Source organism: Metarhizium album (assembly GCF_000804445.1).
Source record: "Metarhizium album ARSEF 1941 chromosome Unknown scaffold_1, whole genome shotgun sequence".
Classification (NCBI taxonomy): Eukaryota; Fungi; Ascomycota; class Sordariomycetes; order Hypocreales; family Clavicipitaceae; genus Metarhizium; species Metarhizium album.
Genome location: NW_024467575.1, coordinates 1,458,744 through 1,482,764, shown reverse-complemented (window position 1 = coordinate 1,482,764; position 24,021 = coordinate 1,458,744). Strand labels below are relative to the sequence as shown.

At 54.5% G+C, this 24,021-nt stretch overlaps 13 protein-coding genes across 13 annotated transcripts; 6 read left to right on the top strand and 7 right to left on the bottom strand.

The window, feature by feature from the left end:
* Positions 1-59: 59 nt before the first annotated feature.
* On the bottom strand, positions 60-1,895 carry MAM_00418 (Origin recognition complex, subunit 2; the record flags this gene model as incomplete). Its single annotated transcript, XM_040819217.1, has 3 exons — positions 60-92; positions 166-226; positions 289-1,895. The coding sequence occupies 3 exons, from the start codon at positions 1,893-1,895 to the stop codon at positions 60-62; spliced, it is 1,701 nt and encodes a 566-aa protein (XP_040682482.1).
* A 276-nt stretch (positions 1,896-2,171) lies between these two features.
* Positions 2,172-2,940, top strand: MAM_00417 (HAD-like superfamily protein; the record flags this gene model as incomplete). Its single annotated transcript, XM_040819216.1, has 3 exons — positions 2,172-2,393; positions 2,450-2,788; positions 2,848-2,940. The coding sequence occupies 3 exons, from the start codon at positions 2,172-2,174 to the stop codon at positions 2,938-2,940; spliced, it is 654 nt and encodes a 217-aa protein (XP_040682481.1).
* A 923-nt stretch (positions 2,941-3,863) lies between these two features.
* On the top strand, positions 3,864-4,496 carry MAM_00416 (Mitochondrial import inner membrane translocase subunit tim-22; the record flags this gene model as incomplete). Its single annotated transcript, XM_040819215.1, has 3 exons — positions 3,864-3,941; positions 3,994-4,089; positions 4,146-4,496. The coding sequence occupies 3 exons, from the start codon at positions 3,864-3,866 to the stop codon at positions 4,494-4,496; spliced, it is 525 nt and encodes a 174-aa protein (XP_040682480.1).
* Positions 4,497-4,832: 336 nt separating this feature from the next.
* On the bottom strand, positions 4,833-6,238 carry MAM_00415 (Concanavalin A-like lectin/glucanase; the record flags this gene model as incomplete). The annotated part of the gene is made up of 4 exons (XM_040819214.1): positions 4,833-4,930; positions 5,006-5,675; positions 5,743-5,789; positions 5,965-6,238. 4 exons carry the CDS (start codon positions 6,236-6,238, stop codon positions 4,833-4,835), a joined length of 1,089 nt encoding a protein of 362 aa, XP_040682479.1.
* Positions 6,239-9,031: 2,793 nt separating this feature from the next.
* Positions 9,032-9,571, bottom strand: MAM_00414 (uncharacterized protein; the record flags this gene model as incomplete). Its single annotated transcript, XM_040819213.1, has 1 exon — positions 9,032-9,571. The coding sequence occupies one exon, from the start codon at positions 9,569-9,571 to the stop codon at positions 9,032-9,034; it is 540 nt and encodes a 179-aa protein (XP_040682478.1).
* A 620-nt stretch (positions 9,572-10,191) lies between these two features.
* Positions 10,192-11,988, bottom strand: MAM_00413 (SKI-interacting protein, SKIP; the record flags this gene model as incomplete). The annotated part of the gene is made up of 2 exons (XM_040819212.1): positions 10,192-10,356; positions 10,420-11,988. 2 exons carry the CDS (start codon positions 11,986-11,988, stop codon positions 10,192-10,194), a joined length of 1,734 nt encoding a protein of 577 aa, XP_040682477.1.
* Positions 11,989-12,744: 756 nt separating this feature from the next.
* Positions 12,745-13,780, bottom strand: MAM_00412 (uncharacterized protein; the record flags this gene model as incomplete). The annotated part of the gene is made up of 3 exons (XM_040819211.1): positions 12,745-13,104; positions 13,161-13,527; positions 13,608-13,780. The coding sequence occupies 3 exons, from the start codon at positions 13,778-13,780 to the stop codon at positions 12,745-12,747; spliced, it is 900 nt and encodes a 299-aa protein (XP_040682476.1).
* A 332-nt stretch (positions 13,781-14,112) lies between these two features.
* Positions 14,113-14,884, bottom strand: MAM_00411 (endosomal cargo receptor (Erp3); the record flags this gene model as incomplete). Its single annotated transcript, XM_040819210.1, has 3 exons — positions 14,113-14,406; positions 14,469-14,657; positions 14,732-14,884. The coding sequence occupies 3 exons, from the start codon at positions 14,882-14,884 to the stop codon at positions 14,113-14,115; spliced, it is 636 nt and encodes a 211-aa protein (XP_040682475.1).
* A 549-nt stretch (positions 14,885-15,433) lies between these two features.
* On the top strand, positions 15,434-17,226 carry MAM_00410 (alkaline phosphatase family protein; the record flags this gene model as incomplete). The annotated part of the gene is made up of 3 exons (XM_040819209.1): positions 15,434-15,508; positions 15,562-15,567; positions 15,625-17,226. 3 exons carry the CDS (start codon positions 15,434-15,436, stop codon positions 17,224-17,226), a joined length of 1,683 nt encoding a protein of 560 aa, XP_040682474.1.
* A 1,019-nt stretch (positions 17,227-18,245) lies between these two features.
* On the top strand, positions 18,246-18,728 carry MAM_00409 (ribonuclease H1; the record flags this gene model as incomplete). Its single annotated transcript, XM_040819208.1, has 1 exon — positions 18,246-18,728. One exon carries the CDS (start codon positions 18,246-18,248, stop codon positions 18,726-18,728), a length of 483 nt encoding a protein of 160 aa, XP_040682473.1.
* Positions 18,729-19,746: 1,018 nt separating this feature from the next.
* On the top strand, positions 19,747-20,655 carry MAM_00408 (DUF1665 domain-containing protein; the record flags this gene model as incomplete). The annotated part of the gene is made up of 1 exon (XM_040819207.1): positions 19,747-20,655. One exon carries the CDS (start codon positions 19,747-19,749, stop codon positions 20,653-20,655), a length of 909 nt encoding a protein of 302 aa, XP_040682472.1.
* Positions 20,656-20,911: 256 nt separating this feature from the next.
* MAM_00407 (2Fe-2S iron-sulfur cluster binding domain containing protein) lies at positions 20,912-21,467 on the bottom strand (the record flags this gene model as incomplete). The annotated part of the gene is made up of 2 exons (XM_040819206.1): positions 20,912-21,254; positions 21,352-21,467. The coding sequence occupies 2 exons, from the start codon at positions 21,465-21,467 to the stop codon at positions 20,912-20,914; spliced, it is 459 nt and encodes a 152-aa protein (XP_040682471.1).
* Positions 21,468-22,085: 618 nt separating this feature from the next.
* Positions 22,086-23,664, top strand: MAM_00406 (Mitochondrial carrier domain protein; the record flags this gene model as incomplete). The annotated part of the gene is made up of 3 exons (XM_040819205.1): positions 22,086-22,487; positions 22,541-23,007; positions 23,061-23,664. The coding sequence occupies 3 exons, from the start codon at positions 22,086-22,088 to the stop codon at positions 23,662-23,664; spliced, it is 1,473 nt and encodes a 490-aa protein (XP_040682470.1).
* Between the last annotated feature and the right edge of the window lie 357 nt (positions 23,665-24,021).

Sequence of the window (24,021 nt, the reverse complement as noted above, 5' to 3'; positions counted from 1 at the left end):
GATTCATGTTCAGCTCAATAGAATGATGTCTAGTTTTGCCATTACCTGAGCTCCATCGTCTACTCGTAGGCCTCGTGACCCGGTCCATGGAGCTGCGTGATAGGTGTCCCCTCATGACATCAAGTCCTCCAAAATAGCCTCCAATTCATCCTTTGGAAACGGCACACTTAGCAGTTCCGTGCCCAGCGCATCCTTGCGACTCGTAATCATCTGGTGGTCATGGAATCTGGACAAGTCAGCACCCGCACACATAAGCAAGGGGCAGGGGGGGTCAAGAGGTCGACACACTCTTTCAACAGCGTCCGGAAGGCCATCTCCGAGCTGCAGATGAACTCCTCCACCGCCTTGTTATACACCATTCTATACTCGACGCCTGCTGCTTCGTCCACCGCATTCCCCTCGTCCTCCTCCATGGCGATGAGTACCTCGCCGACGAGTAGCTGGAACAGATTCTTGGCGTTCTCGGGCAGGCTCTTGAGCACGAATGCCACACCTTCCCTGCCGTTGACGCGACGGGCCCTGCGGCCCAGGAGCTCGTGGACCTCGTCAATGACGTCTAGCTCGACCGTGAACGGCGCAAAGGTGGTGCAGTCGTGGAAGACAAAGTTGAATGCGGAGCGGACGCCAATGTCCCAGAGGAGAGGGAAGTCGGGCGTGTCGGCGGAACAGACGAGGTTGATTTGGGGGTGGGCGGCCAGCCGGGCCAGCATGTCCTGCGTGCCCGGTTTCCGGAGCGGCGGTGCGTCGATGGAGTTGATGATGAGGGTGAGGGTGAGATTGGTGTTGGATAGCTGAGAGCAGACTATTTGCACGGTGGCCGCGGGCGTAGACGTGGGTGTTTTATGAGACGGGTCGACGGCAGAGGCTATGCATGCGAGGACCTCTCGCGTGGCGGCTGCATGGGCGTAGCCGTTGACGACGACGGTTCGTCGCGCCGGCTTGCCGCGGGGGCTGGCGTGCAGGTGCTGGGCGAGCTTTTGCAGCAGCGCTCGTTTCGACCCGAATCCGTAGAGGCATATGCTGTAGCCTTGGGACAGTTCGAATGCCCATTGGGGGAAGGACTCGGCGTGGAGGTTCTCCAGGTGCTCGACGTCGTCGGCGTGGGGGTCCCTGTGATGGTGCAGCACGCCGAAGTACTCGTCGTGCGTGAGCAGCGAGAGGGAGCCGAGCGTGTTGTCGGACGTCCTTGGCCTCCCGGGCTTGTTGTGTGCAAAGTAGAGCTCGTGGGGAGGTAGGTCTCGTGGTGGTGTTGGGGACTTTGCTCTGTTGGGCCTGGGTCTGGGTTTTCGGGCCTTCGACGGAGTGGCACTGCCCGGCGCGGCGCCGTTGAGTCCATCGGTCGCGGCGCCTGCACGGTCAGCGAGGTCCTCGGCGTCGCTGTCCTCGTATATCTCCCGCACGAGGACGTCGTCGTCGTCCTCTTGCTCGTCGTCATCGCCGTCGCCAAGGACGTTCTCTATGAGGGCTCTGGCGCTCTTCTTTCGGGCCGATCGATCGGCTGCTTGTCTTTTTGGCGTCGCCGACTCGGTCTCGTGATGCTTGACGGGCGTTGCGAAGATTGACTTGGCGGGCGTCTTGGACGGCGTGCTGGCTTGCGACTGTGACTTGGGGGGTCGTCCTCTGCGTCTGGGCGTCGGCTGGGGAGTTTCCACGGCATCTGTTGACGGGGGGTGCATGTCTTTGGCAGCGGCTTGGTTTTCCTCTTCGTGACCCTCTGTTTCGCTGTCGTCTGTGGACGACGACTGGGCGTTGGTAGTTTCCCGGGTCGAGCCTCGCCGTCGCTTTGTACGTGTGGCATCGCCATCGAGGTCCATTGCGTCGACAGGTCGCTTTCGGACTGAGCGTGGCTCGCTTCCCGGAGGAGAACCCTCGGCCAGCGACTTACTCCTGGTCATGGCGGTGATGTCTGCGGATCGCAGTTGCGACGGCTTAGAGTCTGTCGTCGCAAGGCGCGTCCAAAACGCGTCAGGCAAGCTTAATGGATTTCCGCCCGGCGAAGCTCCGAGCCTCCGACAACCGCCCGGCCGGTGGGGCTACGAAAACGTGTGCATCTCAAGACTGCGTTGCCCTCGCTGCGTTGTCGTCAAAAGTCAACACAACTTGGACTGTGTCGCGTACGCACCGTCTCTTCACGGCTTGACAGTTGCTGCAAGCCGCCGCCGCCGCCAGACATGAACCCGAACCTCTCGGCTTCGTTAAACGCCACACGGCTGCTATTCAAGCCGGGCTTGTGCCTGCCGCACCACACCGTCTCAACGTTCAACGATCTGCCAATCCCCCTGGACAGGGCATTGAGAAACAAGGGCTACAAGTCCGACATAAGAGCTGTGGTCCTTGACAAGGATGACTGCTTCGCATATCCAGATGCCAAGGAGGTCTACGAGCCATACAAGGTTACTCCCCCCCCAAACATTGCCCAAGCCATGGTCTGTTATTTAAGCCGTCACAGAAACACTTTGAGTCTTTGAAACAGGCGTATCCGGGCCGCAAACTGTTGGTGGTCTCGAATACTGCCGGGGCCGCCAGCTGGGACAAGGACCTGAAGCAAGCTGCCGAGGTTGAAAGGGGCACTGGTCTCCACGTACTTCCACACGCTGTGAAGAAGCCTGGATGCGCGCGCGAGATAATGGACTACTACTCACGGCACCCGGAAACCGGGGTTACAGACCCGTCGCACATAGCCGTCGTTGGAGACAGACTGACAACGGACATGATGCTGGCGAATATGATGGGCGGCTGGGGCTTCTGGATCAAGGATGGCGTAGTGCCAATGCAACAAAAGAGCTTTGTACGTCTCGCCACCTGTTTCTGGTCTAACAATTGCTGCCAACTTTCTGACTTTTGCAGTTTTCAAAACTGGAACGCAACCTTGCCGTGTTTCTTGCTGCCCGTGGTGGCGTCCAACCCCCACAGCCTCGTGGGCCGATGGATGGATTCTGAAGTTCACCCTTGACTCGTGTTCGATGTGAACAGTGGGGCAATCACTTGTCTTCAGTCACTGTGCGATCGAATCTGTGGATGAGCACAATCCTCCTGACCTGCCCACCTTCTTTCCGAAGTCCCTATCCTCGCAACCATATGACTGGCGTTGACGTTCCCGACCCTTGAGATTATTACCTAGTGAACAAAGAAGGTCCAAGGCAACAAGCCCATCAAAGGTGTCAAAGAATGGGGTACGCAATTCCAAGAAAAAAGTCAACTTTTTGAGTTCACAACCAACAGGGCAATGTGAATGGTTGATAGTGGGACGAATCCAGGAACTGAGCCAAGCAAAGAGAAACGACGTCTAGCGAACGAGAAAACAATGTCGAACAGATGAAGGAGACCGACAGGTCAAATTGTAGGGCGGAAGGAAAGCGTTGCCGGAGTCGCGGCCCAAACTACGGGCATGGTGGCCTCTTTGCGTGCATAGGCGTTGCTTAGCTACTCTGGGGACGGATTTTGTTCGCGATCTCCAGATGTCAGAGTAGGGTCGGAGTGATGAGTCGGTGTACGACCGAGGTCATGCGAGGTGACGGCACGTGGAAATTCAACACATCACAATTGAATTTGAAAGCGCTACGGAGTACTTGGGGGCCAGCAAAGCATGGATGGATTGATCCCATTGCTATGCTCGTCGCGCCCCATGCTCATGACATTTCTGGTCCTCGGACTTGGAACATCGAGAATTGTTGGATGGCAATTTAAGTGCCGAAGTGCTGCGTGAGCAGCGCCCCACTTAACCAGCCGCATCTCGGTCGGCGGGGCCGATCCCCGAAGGCGGTGGGAACCAGCAGAAATTATCTCTTCCGCCGGCCTACAACCAGGAGCCCTGGCAAGGAACTCTTTGCCGCAGAGTAGACACCCGATTCTTGCGACACATCATGAATCTCCCGGGAGGCTCATCTGGCACTGGCGCACCCCCGTCCGGCCTGGGCCCTCAGGACCCGGGCGTCAAGGCCGTACGCACTCTGCCACTCCGACTCCCCCGTGTCCCTCGGCTAACCTCTGCAGGTCCAAGCCGCCATGGAGTCCTGCTTCGGCAAATCCGTCATGTCAGGAGTCATGGGATTCGGCATGGGTGGCCTCTTCGGCATGTTCATGGCTTCTGTACGTCTCCCCTCGCGCCTCACTTTCCACCACCTCCCCCCCCTGACCGCCGACAGATGTCCTACGACACCCCGTTTGGCACGCCCGTCACCAACAGCGCCGGCCAAAGCATCTCGTCCCTGCCGCTCCGTCAGCAGCTCAAGCACGGCTTCAAAGACATGGGCACCCGCTCCTTCTCAATGGCCAAAAACTTCGGCAAGGTCGGCGCCTTGTTCTCCGGCATCGAGTGCGGCATCGAGGGCCTGCGGGCCAAGAACGACCTCGCGAACGGCGTGGCCGCAGGATGCTTGACGGGCGGTATTCTAGCAAAGAACGCTGGCCCGCAGGCCATGGCCGGTGGGTGTATTGCGTTTGCGGCCTTTAGCGCGGCCATCGACACTTGGATGAGACAGCCAAAGGAGGACTAAGTCCCGGGTCAAAATGGCCCGTGGGCGGGGATGGTCGAATGGTGCTTGTGTACGAGAAGAGACGGGGTTGTTTTTTCTTTTTCTGTTTTCTTGGAGTTCCGGCTAGAGCACACTTACGGGGGGAAGGGGGAGCTGGATGCTTTGTATTACAAGGCCTGTACAATACCCGCTGCGAGGGCAGCTATAGACTACAATCAATGACCACAATCCCTTTTTTGGGCACGTATGAAATGTCAGAGTATTACTAATTCGGAATTGATATGAACCCCAAATCACCTCGACGCCGTCCTGTTATTCCATATAAACGTCATCTATAATTGGCATAGGACGACGTGTTCACGTCGACTGGTAGACTTCGAACGAGCCAAACTCCCAAAAGGCCGTCTTGAACGAGTCGGGTTGATTCGCAACGACATCTTGACAGGTACCAGGGCCTGAACATGCAATTGGTCAGCTTCACGACACCTCAACAAAAAGGAAGGAAAGAAAAAGAACGAGCGACCACTGACATCCAGACTTGTCCCAGCTTCCATAGACCAAATCGCCACACAGGTCAATGTTGACAATGATGGAATTGTTCTTAAAACGCGACCCGATGTCGCAGGCCGTGCTTGGAAAATCCGCAGCAGCAGTCCCCCAAGTCGTAGGATTCGGCTGCTTGCCCGCGATGTCACTCGGGACGGCACTCCTGGCAAACTGCCACATGCGAATGCCGGCCCTCCTCCATTCCACGGCCATGACGCTGCCGCCGGCATCGTTGAGCTTCGGTCCAAATGTCGAAGGGCTCTCCCTGACCGCACAGCCGGCGTTACTGTTGACGCCATGGTCGCAGTTCTCCTGGTCCGTCTCGCCGGTCTGCTTCCGCCTCACACCCATGGAGCAATCGCCGGTGGTGTGGAGTGTCATGGTATTTCCAGCGGCCCCCTGGTTGATGGCCTCCATGATGTCGATTTCGCCGTGGTCTGGCCAGTTTGACGGGTCGGTGAGCCAGAGCGCCGGCCAGGCGCCGCATGCGTAGGGGGTGTGCTTGATGTCGAAGATGAAGAGGCCGCTATTGTATGTCTTTTTGGATTCGAGGCGCACGGAGAAGCGGCCGGTTGAGGCGTTGGGATTGGAGTCGGGTCCTACGGCGGTGTCGACGCGGAGGAAGGCTGAGTTCTGCGTGGCGTAGGTGAGGTTCTGGGCAACTATTAGTCGTGGTGGTAATGATGGGGATGGTTGGTGTTTGGTGTTGCGGGCGACTTACACGGTTGACGGCATCTGCTCGCGGGACGTAGTGCACCAAGCCGTGAGCTATAAGAGTTGTTAGTAGCCCGTGGACGGGTGAGAAGGTGAGATAGTGAGAGACTTTCCAGGGTCGTAGCCAGTAAAGTAGTTAAACTGGTCAAAAAAGGTCTCGCCGCCGTCTACGTGCCGTCAGCTCAACCCTGCAACTCAACTTGGACTCGGGACAGCAAATACTACTCACAGGTATCCCGCAAGTCGTATTTCAGCGCCGAATAGTCTGGATACGCATTCTTCTTGGTCACGGTGACGGCAACAGCAATAATAATCGCCACGATAATCGCCACAACCACCACGATGGCTATCCAAATCTTTCTCGACCAGTATCGTGGGTTCCACAACGGCCGACTCGTCGCCACGAGCTGGCCATGACCTTGATTCCTCGCGAACCGGATATTCTCGTACTGTGGAGCGATCTCCCCAAATGTCACCGTCTCCTGGTATTTTTTAGAATGCATTGCCGGGTGGCCTTTTTTATGGCTTTACACTGCTGTCTTTTGTGGAATCTGTTCTCGAATTGTGTGGCCCTTTTTTTTACCCTTCTGGAGCAGGCACCACAAGACGGTGTGCAAAAGGAATCTCTGCTGGCGAACTGGAGATATGATGTCGGCCAACTGGGGAAGAACGAACCATGGGAAACAAAGCATATGTCGTGGCACGGGCTGATGCATCAGGGACTATGTATAGCAGAATACTTCGCACCGAATCCCGCAGTGCGGTCCGAGGCACGGCGTAGGGAGTAGTTATAATAGTAGACAATCAATGCCATCTCTAACAGCGTGGGTTTGGAAAGGCAGGCCATCCCCCTCCAAGACGAGCGAGATCTTCAGGGGAAAGGGACCGATGGATCTTCGCAAACACTGCAAATGCCACCCGGTGCTCAAGCACCAGAGGCAACGCGTGTCGCATAGCCCGGACCAGCAGCCACGTCAATATTGTCGCCCTGCATGCTAAAATCCAATGTTCCCTTCCAGCAACGGACGTTCGGTGGTGGAGCGAAGGGGACAGAGCGGACTGGAGAGAGGCAGAAGACGGGATGGCGGCACAGCATTCGCGGCCCTGCGCCTCACTGGCACCACCGGGCCCCCTGATGGCCGGTTGCAGCTCCCTTCGAAGCGGATAACCCGGCGGATCGATGGCCACCACGCTGGATCGCGCCACGGATGGCGTATGTGTCGGACCGCTGACAGGGCAGGGGAACCGGATCTAAGGGCAGAGGGAATGTAAGAATGCTACCCTGTGGCTCTCGTCTCGTATTTCCACAAAAGGTCGGTTCTGAATTTCCCGACATGCCCGGGTTCCCTTAGACTCCGCCCAAGCCATGTTTTCTGGACGTGTTGGTGGGTGCGAGCTGGCAACGAGTACGATGCGCACGTCTTGCCGCCGCCCTGGGAGCTGACCGCTGTCAACACACGCGGAGAGAGACCTATGAGATGGTCAACTCGGGCTTGTATCAAGCCACGGACATGGTGAAGCATCACCGTCCGTGTTCTCTGGTACAACCGTACTTGGGAGCTGCAAGAGCACCTTCTCACCTTCCCAGCTGTATTGCCTTTCGTCCACTGTCATAGTGGCTGAGCCGGACTTTGCCAACGGTTTTCGATTGTTGAGAAGAAGGATGAATCGCTAACTCGAGGAAGACGACAAAAAAATGCGACGCAACACGTACCGTGCATGGGCTGAAACAGATGCCGGGCGTTGGAGTTGCGCGTGCGGCATGGCATGCCAGGTGCCAAACAGTCACGCCGGCAGCTGGCAAGTCAAATTGAATTACAATGGCAGGGCGACATGGGTAAAAAAAAATAACAATAACATGAATCGTCTTCTGTTTGCTGAAAACCGTACGTCTTGATCGCCTTGCGCAAACAAATGACTACGGAGTCGACAGCAAATACCCTGGAAATGGTGCCTCGCCGCCGGGATTCAGCAATTTCGGTGCAGTATGGACCGCTCGACTCGATTAGCCGTTGTAGAGAAGAGCGCCGCATAGATGCAATTGTCAGCTCCTCGTACTGTTCGCCAGATTGATCGTTCAAGAGCTGTCGCAGACAGCTCAGGAAGGCCGTTGACCGGACCCAGGAAGTTCTTTACAGAGACTGTAACACTCCTCACTAATATACAGGTATGGAAAAGACAACGTGTATTTCCTATCAACTGACATCCTCGGATTCGCTAGGTGCCTCATACGAATCACAGAGCTGCAGTTTCATCACTTCCCGAAACCCAGGGACCTGCGTTCCCCTTGGCGCATATGAACATATGAACCTGGAAGCACCAGGGAGGGCCAGACTTCACAAGCGTGTAGCAACTGGCTTTCGGACAAGAGGGACTCGGCCGAAGAAAAAAATAGCGTTGCGTCGTCAAGAATCACCGTCAGCCAACTTGAAGCCAGAGAGCGAGAGATGGTCACCCTCAATACAAAATACGCGGCGTCATGCACATGCCACCGCTCGATATGGTACGCATGCTTGATATTGCGGCACGGTACGTATGCGGCAGCAGCTCGACGTAACTGCGATATATGTACGCGCTAGACATTGGCAATCCCCGGGCTGAGACCAGGTACGATCTCAATTTCACCTTCCAGCTATTAGCAACTTCGCCGCAAGTTACGATATGGGCAACGTACTCCTTGCGTTGACCACCTTCGAAAATGTTCTCCGCGCATCTCGTGAGAGAAAAGCCGGGCAGTAGCTAGCCCAGGAGCATGTTTGTGTGGGAGAGAACTTCTCGAGGCAGCCAGCTGCCCATGAATGGAAGATCCTGCCAGTGGTCGTCTCGTACGCGAAGGGCATCTCATACGAATCTAGTCATGGCATCGCGGATGGCGCCAGACGGGTTCTATGCTTTAGGCTGCTACTTCAAAGTAAGCGAGATGGCCAGCAACTGAACGGTGGGGTTGGTTGTAAAAGTAATCCATAAGAAACACATCGCTCAACTAGAGAGTGTGGCCGGCGTGCCCTCACAAAGTCGCTCCGGGGATGTACGAGAGGTGGCCGCACAGTTCACGCGACTAATTCTTGCAGTTGTTCGTGTCGGGAACATTGCATGTACTCACGCCAGATGCAGTGGTGCCTCCAACATGCAGCCCCAACAACGAAACGCACTCGGGACATCAAGCAAAGGGAACGCCGGTGACTAGGAAGCAAGGAGCACGGTCATTGCCACCAGAGAGTAGACACCAAGCCCAGTCTTCCATACAAATACAATGGCAGGTATCGTGAAAACCAGCCCCCGGGGCCCCCAACTGCCTACTCAACCACGTCCAACGTCTTCATAACACCCAACGCACAGCAAAGCCAAGCGCCCAAGTCTGTCGTCAACAACCTCGCCATGTTATACCACAGCCATCGCTTCTGCATGTCCACGTTCCGGTCCCCCGGCTCCGCAAGCTTCCTCTCCTTGGACCTGCCCCCCTCGTCGTCGAGGATGTACTTGATGGCCGGAGCTACAAACGGCACATAGACCAAGTGGCCGACGGCCAACGCCGCAGTGGCCACATAGCAAAACCAGGCGCCCTTCCTCTGCAGCAGCGTCTTGTGATAGACGAGGGCCCCGATGGAGGTGCATGTCGTCATGCCCAGGAAGGACGCCACGTGGGTGAGGCCCCGGGGGAAGAACACACGCCAGTAGCTGGGGAGGATGGGGTTGATGCGGTCGCTGACTTCCGGGCTCGTGAAGATGCTGAGAAAGACATTTTGGTCCCAGGCGAAGACGAGGGAGCATGTGGACGAGACCAGGGGGGCGAGAAGGAGCGCCTTTTGGGGGTTGAGGAATGCTCCCGATGCCATGGTGGTTGATCAATGATGGCACTGGGCTGGACCTGGGTGAGGTTGACACGAGGTCGTGGCTGGTAGTAGAAACGCTCTGGCGTCGCCGGAGCTTTGCAATCCTGAACAAACAGGACGCTGTCGATCATGGGTACCAGTCACTTGGTGGAGGGCGGAAAATAAAAGTCTGGTGCAACATTTCAAGTCAGGGTCCAAACGTTCATCACATGTCTGGCGAGTCCTTGCGGTGCCAGCCCCACCAATGACCATCCATCTGCATCTGTCTTAAGAACTTAGAATTAACAACGTCGAGTTACACCTTCCACTCCCGAGGGTGGATTTATCATCTGGCGCATATGCATAAGTTATGACAGCATCAAAACAGCAATGTCGCTCACGCTCGTATGAGTAATGCCTCGTCGCATGCAAACAACAACAACAACAGCAACAACAACAACAACAAGCACCACGCGGGACTGCTCAAGCAGCCAATGTACCATTGGTGTCTACCTGCATCCTTACGCCCTAATTCCCACTCGGACCGCCTGGTCGTTATGCAATGCCACAATGTGCAACGAGTACAATACATCCACGACGCCGTCAAGGCCGCAACAACCCTGCCGGCAACAGCAACAAGACGCTTAATCATCCTCGTCCTCTACCCTCGGCCGCTTTGGTTGCCGTTCTTCGTCGTTCAACCCGTATCCCCTCTTTGACGAAGAATTCTGGTCAACCTCGGACAGGAATTTGTCCACGTTGAATGGGTCGGCAATTTCTTTCTCAAATTGCACCGGTCCTTCGCGAGCCTGCGTGCTTGTTAGCATGGTGTCATCATGGGACCTCCAACTTGACGGCAAAAGCCTGCCTACCTCTACATCAGCTGCCCCCTTAAACGTGCCTTTGCCAAGTGTCTCTCCGAATCGACGAGTCTTTTGAATCCTGGCCATCTCCTGGTCGCCAGCTTCAGGATCGTCATCATCCATGTTTGCCCGCGGCCGGTAAATGCTGCTGATGGCATCTTGAGCTGCAAACAGTGGCTTGTCGTAGTGATTATCTTCGTTGAATCCGCTGTCGAAACCACTCGACTGATTGAATAGTCGCGAGTCATACATTGTTTCCTTGGACTGTGTAGGCTTGGCTAAACCCAGAGCTATCTTTTCCGAAATGTCTCGGTTTTGTTCCCTTGCCATGACCTGAATACGACGTTCGGTACCCATGCGGTTCTGTCGCAGCTTCCTCTCCTCTTCCTTTCGCTTCTCCCGTCGTGCCTCCTCTCGCTCTCGAATATCAGAGTCTTCGCTGTCTGATGCTGAATCAGATCTGCTGTAACTTCCCCGTCGTGACCTGGAGTCTCTTGAATCGGGCGACCGCCTGCGACCGCGCCCACCGCCCACACGCTCCTCTCGAGCTTTTTGAGCCAGCGCCCGAAGATTTTCGTCCTTTTGGGCCTTCTCCTTTTCCGCCAGCCTCTGTTGCATCAGCGCACGCTGTTGGACCTCTTCTCGCGCGTGTCTTTCGGCCATCTTCACCGCCTCTGCAAACTGAGCGTGTTTGTCATTGATGCTGATATCCTGCAAGCCACGACCGTCCGCAGCCAGCCGCTTATCTAGAGGGACCGTGAAGCCCTTGGGGTTCTTCCAGTTGGAGACCGGGGGCGGGATCTTCCACATTTCCTGGTCTTCGGCTGTGAGTTTTCGCGGTGGAGAATGCATGACGGGCGGGGGTGGTGATGGTGGTCCACGAGGAATCTTTTTATGTTTGAACTTGGGAGGCTCCATTGGGTCTCGTTGACGCTCGACAATCTTCATGATTCGGTCTTGTTTCTGCGAGTTGTCTCCCATCTGACTGGCAGGTGTATATCGTACAAAAGTCGAATCGTTTCTGTTTCCAACATTTATGTTCTTAGGTCTCTGTGCCGCAACAGCGCCACTAACGAGGGCTGCGAGCGCATTCTTGGTCTTCTCGGTCGTGGCTGCCACAGACTCCTTGTCGGGGCGAGCCAGATCAATCTCCCCAGCATCAGCACGCTGTCGTAACGGAATCAGGTCCTTGAACGACGTGTGTATGATTCGACCCTGGCTGTGCCCTTGTCGCGCGATCGCATCGTATTTGACTTTGCCCCCGGCATCAACCTGGATAGTCAACGCGTTGCTCGTTGAGGCGCTCTTCTTGCCCATATCCAGGGGATAATGTGCCACCAGAATCTCTGGGAAAGCGCCGCCGTCACCAAAATCCTCCTGCGACCGTGGCCGCCATCCGGATCGTTGGCCATACGGAGGCGGGCCTGATCGTTTCAACACGATTTGCGTCTCGTCAATCTGGCCGGCACCGACGATACGCGGGCCTCGTTGATGTGAGCGAGAGAGAGTCTCCTCATCCTCGCCCGAATATTTCGGTTTTGGCAGCGACGCCTGTAGCGACGCAGCAATCGACGCCATATTTCTCACGACGGGGTAACTGATGAAAATGCAGGTGGAGATGGCCTCTGGACGGGATAAGAAGAAATTCAGATGTGGCGCATGCCGAATGTGGCTTAGCTTTTGATCACCACCCAACCACCACCACAAAAGCATATGCGCCGGATCCGTACGCCTGCGCCCTTTGGGCGAGTTGGGCCGGGAGTAATCGTGCCCGCCCCACTTTATGTGGTTCGGCTAGCAAAAGCCCTCACCACCAAAGGTGGTGCTCGACAGCAAGGCGGGCCGGACACCAAGGCGGGCCAATTTTCAACCTAATAACGCTATTAACCTCTTCGCCTATAATGTACACCCTTCTCGTCCCAAATTTCTAGTAGATCTAGTACAGAATCCAGACGCCATTTACGTGCCTTTTTAGCTGCTTCAAAAAACGTCCTCTTGGCGTGGTTGTGGCGCCTTTTGTCGGCATGCTCTTTATGCTTGCTGTTCGCCTGATGAACTCGAGAAAGGTCTTTGCAAAGGCGTGATTGGAAGGAGAAACGGCGAATGGTTGACGCGACAGGTATGCATTTGTTGGCGGTGACGGGAGGGGAGCCATATGAAGAGGTGCATTATCTGTTGACTGTTTTTCTAGACCGGGAAATAAAAATAGGACATGTATAGAAAACCAGATATTACAGCCCTTTTTAAAAAAAAAATCAAAAAAATCAAAGGTCGTCACTCATTCATTGGAAGCTTCAACGAAAAAAAAAACCCCGGATGTAATTACGCAGCTCATTAAAGATCCACCTGATCAATCGCCGGCCACCATTGAGACCAGGCCCCCTGCTCGTCGAGGTTATTGCTGACTTCCGCGAAAAGCTGGTTCAACAAGGTATTAGTGTCGAGCTCGTGCTCGTGCTCGTGCTCGTGCTCGTGCCCTTGAACCGGCCAAGTCGCCTGCGCCGAGGGCCGCTCCGCGCCCCGAATCTCCCGAGTATGCGCGTCGGATCTATCCACGACACGGAACTCGTGGACAGACTGGTGTAGAGTATCAAAGTCTGCTCGTGTGCGCCCCTGGTATCGTGTCCGGTCCTCGGTTGCTCGCTCGTAGAGCACGGATGCATGGTGTATCGTTTTGATCTTGCGCGTGCCGCCCTCTCAATGTTAGCGCAACGGTGGCCACGGTCGTGTCATGCTTGCGGGCGGCTTACCCATCCGTCGGCGATTTTCCAGACAAGTCGAAACTTTTCCAGGTAGTCGAGACACATTTTGAGACAGTCGCTTGCTCGCGGGCTGCGGCCCAGGTTCATTCGGGGGTATTTCGCCACGTAGAGGTTGAGGTAGCCGGCTGAGAATGCGCAGAACCCGGCAAAGGGCGTCATGAGATGCACGCCACACTCGGAGGCCTCGTGTAGAATGGCGGCGATGTGCTCTGCCGCGCCGAAGAGGAGTCGGGAGCTGTCGTCCCACCAGCCCTCGGGGGCGGGCGCCCCCAGCATGGGCTGGTCGACTGGACCCCGTGGCTCCGACTCCGGGGTCGGCAGGAAGGGGAAGTACTCGCGGTGAAGCATGAGGGTGCTGACAAGGCGTAAGCAGGGGCGGCGGCGGCAAGTTGGGAGCCCCGTCGACCGCTACCGCTGTGGGAAGGGGATTCTTACCTCACGTAGTACAGGAGATTGAGGTAGACGAACGTCTCGCCGAAGCCGAGCGTCATGTGGACGGCCACCGAGGTGGTGAGGGCTTTTGCTAGCCGAACCACATAAAGTGGGGCGGGCACGATTAGAGCATTGGTAGTTTCTAGGAGCTTCAGATAATGATAGGAAAGGGACATGGTACAAATATTTTGCAAGAATTTTAGGCTTAATAGATTTGGAGTGGAGAATCAATTAATCCACCTTCATATCATCATGGAAGAACAAGTATTCATGATACATGCAAACAAAAGGCCGAACAATACACAATTATGCAATGATACTTCAAATCCGCCATTTTAAGAGATCGGCCACCTCTACTCCGCTGATTTTCACAAATTTGACGACCTCCAGGTTCTATGCCCATTGCTATACATATTGTACCCATGTCGGCCACCGATTCCCCTTTCCTTTTTGCCCACGTGCGCCCTCGTAACATGCTAAACCAAGATGGATGAATGAAATAAAAAATTTAAACGTAGCCCTTACGCGCGCCTTGGAAGAAAAATCTGACGACGAACACCTGCAAAGCGCCCATGCAGATAACCAGGCCAATTTGGATCATGCTAAAGTTGACAATTCGCTTCTCGGTGCTGTTGACAGTAGAGAAATTGCGGTTCTCACGGGTTCGAAAGTATTTCTGGTTTCGAGAGATGGTAGACAGTTGGCTGGAGATCTTGAAGAGGGAGTCCTCGAGGACAGAAGTCTGCTCGGGGCTTGTGCCTTGCTTGGAAGGCAGCTGAGCAGTTCGGGCTTCGTTTTCAACCTGTGATACGGTGTGTTAGTCTGACTCGGGTGGCGCTTGGGGTCGGTCGTGTGCGTCCCTACCGAAATCTGGAAATCGACGTATTTCTCGGCAAAGGTGCTCATCTCGTTGTTGAAGCAGAATGAGTACTCGCCAGCATGCTGAGCGGTGAAGACAAAGTCTCCCTGTCGTTCCTTTTCGCCGCGCAAAATCAGCTTGCCATTGGGACCCTCGACAATGTAGTCGACATCGAAGGAGCCGCCAGATTGGACCTGAATGGTGGACGGTTAGCACATGCCCATGCCCTTGTGCAAAAGCCGCAGGCCAGGTATGGCGGGACTCATACCGCAAAGTAGAATGCGATCTTCTCGTTGTCCTGTTTGGTATCCGTGAAAAAGCAAGCCTTTTCGTTGGCGTCGAGCTTGTAGGTCAGGGCCGTGGCGGCAACATTGGTGGCCAGGCAGGCAATGAGCCCTGCGCTAATCGTCGACAATCTCATGATGGCGCCGGGTGCTATATTTCTGCACGCAACTGAAAGTGCGAGCCGAATCGCAACAGGGGATGGAGTTTTGTTTGCAAAATGCAGCACCTTCCTTGCGCTGATATGGTGTTGAAATGCGCCCCGAAAACCAAAGCGGCCACGATGTCGAGTCCGGCGCGGATTTTCACAAGGACCGACCCCTGAAGCTGAAGACATCTGTGGTCCGCCATTCGAACTTGACCCGTAGGCGCTAGGCTCCTCCCCACCCCGCGGTGTGTCTGCCAATTAGATGACACGCCGCCTGGTCTGGTTGAACCAAAGCATTGGATCAAAGCAGACTCAGGCCCAAACCCGCATCACCAGCTCATCACCATCAGGTCCTCCTCGCCACCTTTCTCAGCCTCTTTGCGCAATGCTGTGATGTATCCTGTCCCATCACAGCCGACTTCTCCACTCTCCTTCTTTCCGAGAAAATAGCCATGAGTTCGGCCTCATACCTCGTCTGATCATTCGACCACCTTCCTCGTTCACACTCCGCTGTTGCACTTCCCGCATGACAACATCACCATGCCAGTGCAGGCAACAATAGCCAAGGTGACCTCGGTCGCCTTGAGAATATCCGCGCTCCTGTTCTTCAGATTTGTGCGTCTTGGTATTACTTCGTTGAGACATTTTTGACTAACGAGATTCGGTAGTTCCCGGTATGAAATGATGTGTTGAAGTTTGAAGCGTCTTGTGATAGCTCTGACAGCTCCAAGGCCCACTTTCCCTCCATCACCTTCGCGCTCTTCGTAATCTACGTTCCCGCCTATGTCGCCAGCTACAGAACTGTACCGGCTCTTGAAATCGTTGACGATGAAGTCGACGTCACTGTGAAGCAGACAACAGTTACATCGGAAACCCCTTTACTCTCCGAAACTGACCAACCGCCGGAGCCAGAGGTAGTTGCCCAGGAAGTCGATGTCGACGAGACAATCGTACTTGAGGAGAAAATCGAACGGCCTTGGAAGGTGCTTCTTTACGGACATCCCAGTGCTACTCGACCAAAGTTGTCTATTCTCACATTTCTCATCAACGTTGTTCTTGCACTGTTGACTGCTGATGCACTGTTCCGCGCGCGGTTGTACTACTCTTCTGAAGACCTCTCGTTCGCTCGTTTAGGATACCTCTCGCACAGTGAAGCCAACTTCCTCATCCGCGAGCCAGACCAAGCCAGGATGCCCGTCACCTTGCAAATACGAGTCAAGGCTACTGAGCCTTCTGTTCCTGGCTCAGCCTGGTCCCATGCCGTCGGCATACAACAGACTACCAATGAAACTGACTTCACAAAGGCTATTACCGTCCCTTTGAGGCATTCTGAGCAACTATGGTATGAGTGGAGAACGTCAAACAACCATTCGGGCAAATTTCTTAGCCCTCCTAAGCCGGGGAGCATGCCTACGGTCAATGATGGAAAGTTTACGTTTCTCTCAACATCCTGCATTCTCCCGCGCTTCCCGTACAATCCCATGGATCATGCATTGGCCATTCCCGGACTCCGCCATCTGGCGAGGAAGCTTCCCGACATGGGTGCCCAGTTTATGCTTTTCTTAGGCGACTTCATTTATGTGGATGTCCCGGAACGTTTCGGCAAGTCAATCGAGGAATATCGCATGCAGTACCGACAAGTCTACGCGTCGCCTGACTGGGCCCCTGTCGCGCAAAACTTGAGCTGGATTCATGTACTTGACGACCACGAAATTTCCAACGACTGGTCCTCCAACACTACCGGGATTTACAATGCTGCCGTTGGTCCGTGGCGAACCTACCAGGCCAGCGTTAATCCGCCAAAAGCTGTCCAGGCCGGCAGCAGAGACACGCATCGTCAGGATGCTACTTGGTACGAGTTTGTCCAAGGACCCGCTAGTTTCTTCATGCTAGATACCAGAAGCCACCGGTCCAGCAATAACGCTCCATTTGAAGAAGAGGACAAAACCATGCTGGGTCAAGATCAGTTGGCTGATTTTCTGGCCTGGCTTGACCGTCCCGAGCCCAAAGGAGTCAAGTGGAAGTTTGTAGCTTCTTCCGTCCCTTTCACCAAGAACTGGCCCGTAAATGTCAAGGATACTTGGGGCGGGTTTTTGGTGGAGCGGCGGAAAATTCTCAGGGCCATGTGGAATGCTGGAACTCGAGGTACGTCCGTCGTTATCCTCTCTGGGGACCGTCATGAGTTTGCCGCGACCAAATTCCCCCCGCCTTCCGAGTCGAAGTGGCCTGAATCTGCTGCCGTGTACGAGTTCTCCACAAGTCCGTTGAATCAATTTGCGTCACCAATTCCCACGTACAAGCAAGTTGACAGCGAGGACGTCAAGTTGCAGTAAGCTCCCTGGTTCTACTTGGCGTCCACCGTGCTGACAGACAATAGCTATATTCCTTCCGGAAGCTCAAAATTTGGATCATTCACAGTTCAAAATATCCATGGTCGGAGCGTGCTGCAATATACTTTATATATTGATGGTAAGGAGCGGTGGACCACCCAGCTTTCCGAGCCTACAGTAGAAGAAGCTGCAAATATGATGAGTTCGTTTTGGGACCGGCTCAAGTTTATTTAATTGCTCGGTATAAATCCACTCTTAGGGTGTCGATTACGGCGCGTTGACAGAGATGGTGTGCGCATTGTATTACTGCTTGATACCCTCGGTCGTCCGATTCTTAGCTAGGTAGATTGGTAAACATTTCCAGGCCGCTTGACGTACAATTCATACTGAGGCACCTGTTGGACTTTGAGTCTTGCTTCGGTTTAGTCACCGTGCAGCATTCTGTCCTCGTAACTAGTGCCACGAGACTTGTACACCCACCTCCAGAAACTTGACGTTCAAACTCAGCCGGGGGGGGGACCAGACCCGCGTCAAAGGACATTTGAATAGGTGGGTTGCTGTCATGTTCCATGAGCTCTAGGGACATGCGAGGTGTCACACGATAGCGGTGGGCATCCAAGCTAAATATCACGTAGATGATACTAAAAAGCCTTGATTGAGCTACGGAGTACAAAAGAGAGAATTGTGTACGCCCTATAAAAAGGGGCGCTCGGCTCCACGCTTCGTGTGCGCATTATCCTAATTCCGTGCGGTTACGTGGCCAAATAACTGTAAGTACCAGGCACCCAGGTACGTACCTCATTATGTCTTAGCAGGTATCTTTTAGCTAATATTGGTATGGTAGGGTTCCCACGATGACATAGCGATCCAGGGTTAGGGTTTTTATAGCTGGCAAGGATCAACGACGTGTTCGCTCCTCTCGTGACTCTAGCCACAACACACATACAACACGCACGCACGCACTCGCATTTTAGCACAACGCAGAGCATCGCATCCGCTCGAGCGCCACCTAGCCTGTCAGCATGGTTTATATTATGGAAATCTTCACCGACGGCGGTTGCAGAGGCAATGGAAGATCTTGGGCGATAGGTGCCGCTGCCGCCGTTTTCAAGAGCAAATATGGAAAAACCAGGGGTCACTACAGATGCCTACCCGACTATCCCACACCAACAAACCAGCGAGCCGAAATCACAGCCATCATCCTGGCACTGGAGCTAGCCTTGGAAAAGTATGATGCCCTGGACACGAACCCGTATCTCAAACTCAAGATCTATTCGGATTCTAGATATGCGATTGGCTGTATGACGGAATGGATTTACAAGTGGTGCGAAAACGGATGGATCAATGCTGCAGGCTACGAGGTCGCCAACCGAGATCTGATCGAAGAGGCCTCCGACCTTGATGACAGGTTGAAAGAGTTGGGGACCGTGAGCTACATCTGGATTCCAAGGTATGAGAATGAAGACGCTGACGATCTATGCAATCGAGCCATGGACAACCAATGAGACTGTTCAGAATGGTCTGCTCCGGTCTAGGAGGTCCAACCAGACTAAATTAGCATTGAAGCGGGTATGGCTGTGCGGATTGATTCTACCACCGTCACCGAGAAGGAGACGGCGCAATGAGATGGAAATATGTGTCTTCTACTTTGCGTTGATCATTTCGCCATAGTTCTGATTGTGCTCTTTTTACCATCATTGTCACTGTTGGGCTTTTCATACCAGTCGCAGAGAGCCTGACACGCCCTGATAATATGCACGTGCTTCCAAGCTGCCGCGGCCATCAATCGCTGTCGACTTGGCACCACTGGGAGGCCATTCATATTCGTACCACCTGGGCGGGATAGCAAGAAGGGCCCTGGCGGGGAAGCGAGCAATACCGATCTAGGAATCATAGTAGACAGTTGTTTCGTTCCGCATGGACGGATGCGGCAGAAGGGATGCGTGGGTTGTTGGATCTGCACCCCAGCGAGCGAGCTTAATTGTCGCCAGCATCAATAAATCCTGGCGTGAAATCGAGATCGAGGACGGAGAAAGAGTGAATGACCAACACGATGGCAACGCAACCCCCCTTGGTTGATATGATTCTGCCACCAACCAAAGGCTCACGGGTCACGACACGCCTAGTGATATCGTGCAAGCCTGTTCATAGACTACAGGTGACTGGTTCCCCAAATGCAAGGACTGGACCGGCCCGCTCATCCGAGCAACGTGCGGCTTCTAATCCAAGGCGTCTTGTCGATGCCGGACTGCAGCACAACCGCACAAGTCGCTTGCAGATTCTCTGGGTCGAACGGTCATTGGTCCAAAGACAATCGACACTTTCCCAGCATAGCACGCAAAGTTGCCCGCTGCGAGCCGTGTCCAAGGGAGGGGCCGGGGTCCCCTCCACACCGCCTGCCAGGTGCCCCTTCCCGTCCACAAAAATTACCCGGCAGAATGATCAACTTTTCCTCGAGCTTCACCACCTGCGCCACGCTTCTCGCCAACACTGACGTACAAGTCTGAGCACAGCAATCATACAATGGGGGGCTCAAAGAAGCGAGCATTCGACGCCAAGCACCAGCGCCCATCCAAGAAACAAAAACGCCAGCAGACGCAACAATATGACAGCGGCTCAGGCAGCGACGGCGAGGACAACCAGGATTTTGATGCCGTGAACCTGCTCGACTCGGATGACGATATTCACAACGCAACCGTCGACGATGTGGCACAGTCGGATGACGTTGGCTCTTCAAGTGCGGAAGACGAAAGGCCCAGAGCGAAGAAAGCCAAGAGGTCTTCAACTCCAGTAGAGACACCGAGAAAAGACAGCGCCGAGTCTGCCGAGGAAGACGAGGACCAGGATGAGGACGAGGACGAAGTATCAGATGTTGACGAATATGAGCTCGGCTCAGACAATGCCACGAGCCACCGCAAATCAAAGCGCAACGATCCTAGCGCCTTCGCCACATCCATCTCAAAGATCCTGTCTACAAAGTTATCATCGTCAAAACGCTCCGATCCCGTCCTCTCGAGAAGTGCGGCCGCACACGAAGCGTCCAAAGCGGCCGTCGACAGCGCCCTAGAAGCCAAGGCAAAGCGCCACCTGCGCGACCAGAAGAAGAAGGCTCTCGAAAAGGGCCGCGTCAAAGATGTTCTCGTAGCCAGTCGGGACTGCATCACCGGTGAAGTTGAATCATCAACGGCCGAGATTCTGAACACGGAGCGAAAGCTGCGCAAGGTCGCCCAAAGAGGTGTGGTGAAGCTCTTTAATGCCGTGAGAGCTGCGCAGGTCAAAGCCGCCGAGGCGGAAAAAGACGCGAGGAAGCAGGGCGTGATAGGTATCAATAACCGCGAGGAAAAGGTTAATGAGATGAGTAAGAAGGGCTTTTTGGATCTCATCAGCTCCGGCGGAGGGGGATTGAAAAGGGGCGCTTTGGAGGAGGCTTAAGTGGAATGGCCTTCTCGTGGATCCAGACGACTTGAAAAGTACACAGGCGACGGTTGGTGATTGCTGTCTGGAAAGAGGAGTCAAGCAGGTATATATAGTGCTTTTTGATCGCCTGAAAATGCAGTCAAAGATACCCTCACATATGTTCCGGCGTTCTCAGGCTATGGACGGAGGACAATGCGTTCTTCTATCCATACATATTGTACAAGGCGTTTTATAAAGGGTATGTCCCGGCAACTACTGTTACAACATCATCTCATTGAAAATCGCTGGCCTGGAGGTTCCGCGTCATTGAGGGCAGCTTGACGACTAGGCCGTCCAGTTCTTTTGTCATCTTGACCTGACAGCCCAGTCGGCTCGTCTCTGTGAGGCCGAATGCCAGATCCAGCATGTCGTTTTCGTCGTCCTCTGGCTCGGGAATCTTATCGTAAAACTCCTCGTCGGCAACGATAACGTGGCACGTTGAGCAGGCGCATGAGCCGCCGCATGCACCCTCCATTTCGAGATCGTTGGCTTGAGCGATATCTAGCAGATTATCACCTTCTGAGACTGCAAATTTGTGTTCCTGGCCATCCTTTTCAACAAAGGTGACGTAGAGCCTGAATCAGTTAGCGAGTTTCTCGGTGTAAATTCTTTTCGTGTTTGTTTTTGGGCCGCTGTTGTCGCTTGCGTTTGTAGGCTGCACTCACTCCTCACCGGGCTTCGGAGGGTCGATATGGCCGTGGCGGCTTGGTATGGTGGTTGAGAATGATCGAGGCGGCAGCACAGACAAACGGAACGCTCCCGGCGCACTCCGACTCCGCGTTGGACATTTTGATGTGAAAGCTGCAATCGTGGTCATTTGTTGTCGTTGCACTCGTCGACAAGCCGCGGCAGGCACCGCCGCAAGACGAGATGCGAGCGTCCTTGAGAAGGTTGCCATTGTCCTCGCGGTTATGTGACTGACTGTCGATGGGTCTTGCAGGTGCGTCCAAAGTGCTCGAGGTGTTGACCGTTTGTCATCACCTGTAGGATCACAAGAAGCCGGTGCGATAGGAATGACGCTCGTGGCCCCGATTGAACCTCAGCACATGGTGCAGGTGGGCGCGGAATACGTATACCGTCGGAGGACGGCGACGCAGGATCCAAGTCGAGAGCGCTCGCAATTCCGAGCAAAGGAAAAAAAAACACAAAACGCTTGCAAATACAGCTCCGATAAGTGGCGGATTGCCGACCCAAGGCCAGGGAGCCGCAGGTCCATCTGCTGTCGATAAGCAGCAGCCCGGGAAATCCATTCGCCGTCAGCCGCCGCTATCCCTGTTATCTCCGAGCTCTCTCCAGAGTCCAGTCATTCGAACCTCCGTCGCAGACTCGAAGCCAAAACAAGCAAGCAAGCAAGCTTCCGACGCAACGGGCGCACTCCAAATGATTTTGCTCGCTCGGCACCAACCATGGCCACGCTCAGAGACGGTGTGAATCCGCTACGACCCTACTATAGGGCACCTGTCATAGGCGAGACGGCGGATTCCGCTTCGGCACCCAGCGCAAACCCCTTCGCTGCGGGCAACGCCACGGGGACTGCCCGGTACGCATCCAAGGCGCGTGATGTGCTTGCCGATATTGATTACAGGGACTATTTGAGCGATTCTTCACCTTCGGTGATACAAAATGCAAAGGAGCTGGTAGAGGAGCTGATATGGAAGTATACGTCCGTATTGATGGCCCAGCCCTTTGAGGTGGCAAAGACTATTTTGCAAGCTCGGGATCAGGACGATAACGCCATCTGGGAAACCGCAGAGCCAGGGGGCTTCAAGAGGCACAACTCTGGCCAAGAAGGAGGCCCAGTATACGATGTGAGGACGGACCCGGGCCCGTTGCCTCTCGAGTCTGTGGCTGACCTGGACAGTATCTTGACTCCGACTCTGAAGGCGACGAGCCCGCCTTCTTTACCTCCAATGCGCCCGGCACGCCCACCCCGTCATATAGCAGAAGATTAGGTAGTCATCGCGCACCATCTCCGCGGCAGTCGCAAGTCCCCAAGCGGCCTATGGTTCCAGAGCATTACCTGGCTATCCGCAAACCAGACTCGATTCTTGACGTCATCGCACAGCTTTGGCAAAAGGATGGTGCGTGGGGTGTGTGGAAGGGCTCGAATGCGACTTTCCTCTATTCTGTGCTTCAATCTTTACTCGAAAACTGGTCGAGAAGTTTCGTCAGCGCCATCTTCAACGTCCCCGATCTGGGCGTAAAGGACGACATTGATCGGTTGATTGACATTGCGTCACCATACCCCTGGGCTTCGCTATTTGTAGCTGCTACCGCTGCGGTTGCGACTGGTGTGCTCCTGTCTCCCCTGGATCTTGTGCGCACAAGGTTGGTCCTTCCACAGGTCATTATATATGCGAAGACGCCGCTTACCACGACAGACTCATCATGACCCCTGTTTCCAAAGGACAACGCCGAACACTTGCCAACCTTCGAGATCTCCCTTCGTACCTTTGCCCGTCGGCAATCGCGCTTCCGACTGTTTTGAACTCTCTCATCCATCCTCTCCTAACTCTCTCGACGCCGCTTGTGCTCCGAACTCGCTTCCTCATCGACAGCCAAGCATCGCCAATGACTTTCTCTGTGGCCAAATTCTTTGCTTCTTCAGCCGCCATCCTTATCAAACTGCCTATTGAAACCACTCTGCGGCGCGGTCAAATGGCCGTTCTCTCCAGCCCAGCGTATACCAAAGCTCTTGGAGGAGGAACAGAGCAGAAGCTCGACACTATTGTGCCTATTGGCCGATACAACGGCATCATCGGCACCATGTATCACATCACCTCGGAAGAAGGCAGTCGCGAGAACCCAGCCTTATCCAAGGCTGTCGCTAGGAAAGGGAAAGCCAAGAACAAGACGTCCCAACCCAGCCGCATCAAGGGACAGGGCCTACAAGGTCTCTGGCGAGGCTGGAAAGTGAACTGGTGGGGACTTGTTGGTCTCTGGACAGCAAACGTGGTGGGTAACGGTGGCGAGGGCGAGTTCTAGACTTTCCAACGTATTATCATCCTCGAGCGCTTCGGGGCGCAGCATTTCCGGGCATGGCGTTGCGTGTTGCTTGTTGCGGGCGGGACATCTCCTCTACGACATTTCTACGGGCCTCTGTGATATCCATATCCATTTAGTTCAATGTATGAAAGTAATAACGTGTACTACTACTAATGCTGTTGACTGGCCCGCTCAGTAGATAGATCTGTGAATCCGGCCTCGCCAGGAAGCGATTCCTGCCATCTAAGGAAGTTGGTGATTGGTGAATCAATCGACAGACCGGGGCATCGTGGAAAGAAATGACAGAGGGCGCACATCCCTTCATCCTGCATGTGAGAGTGAGAGGAAGTGACGTTG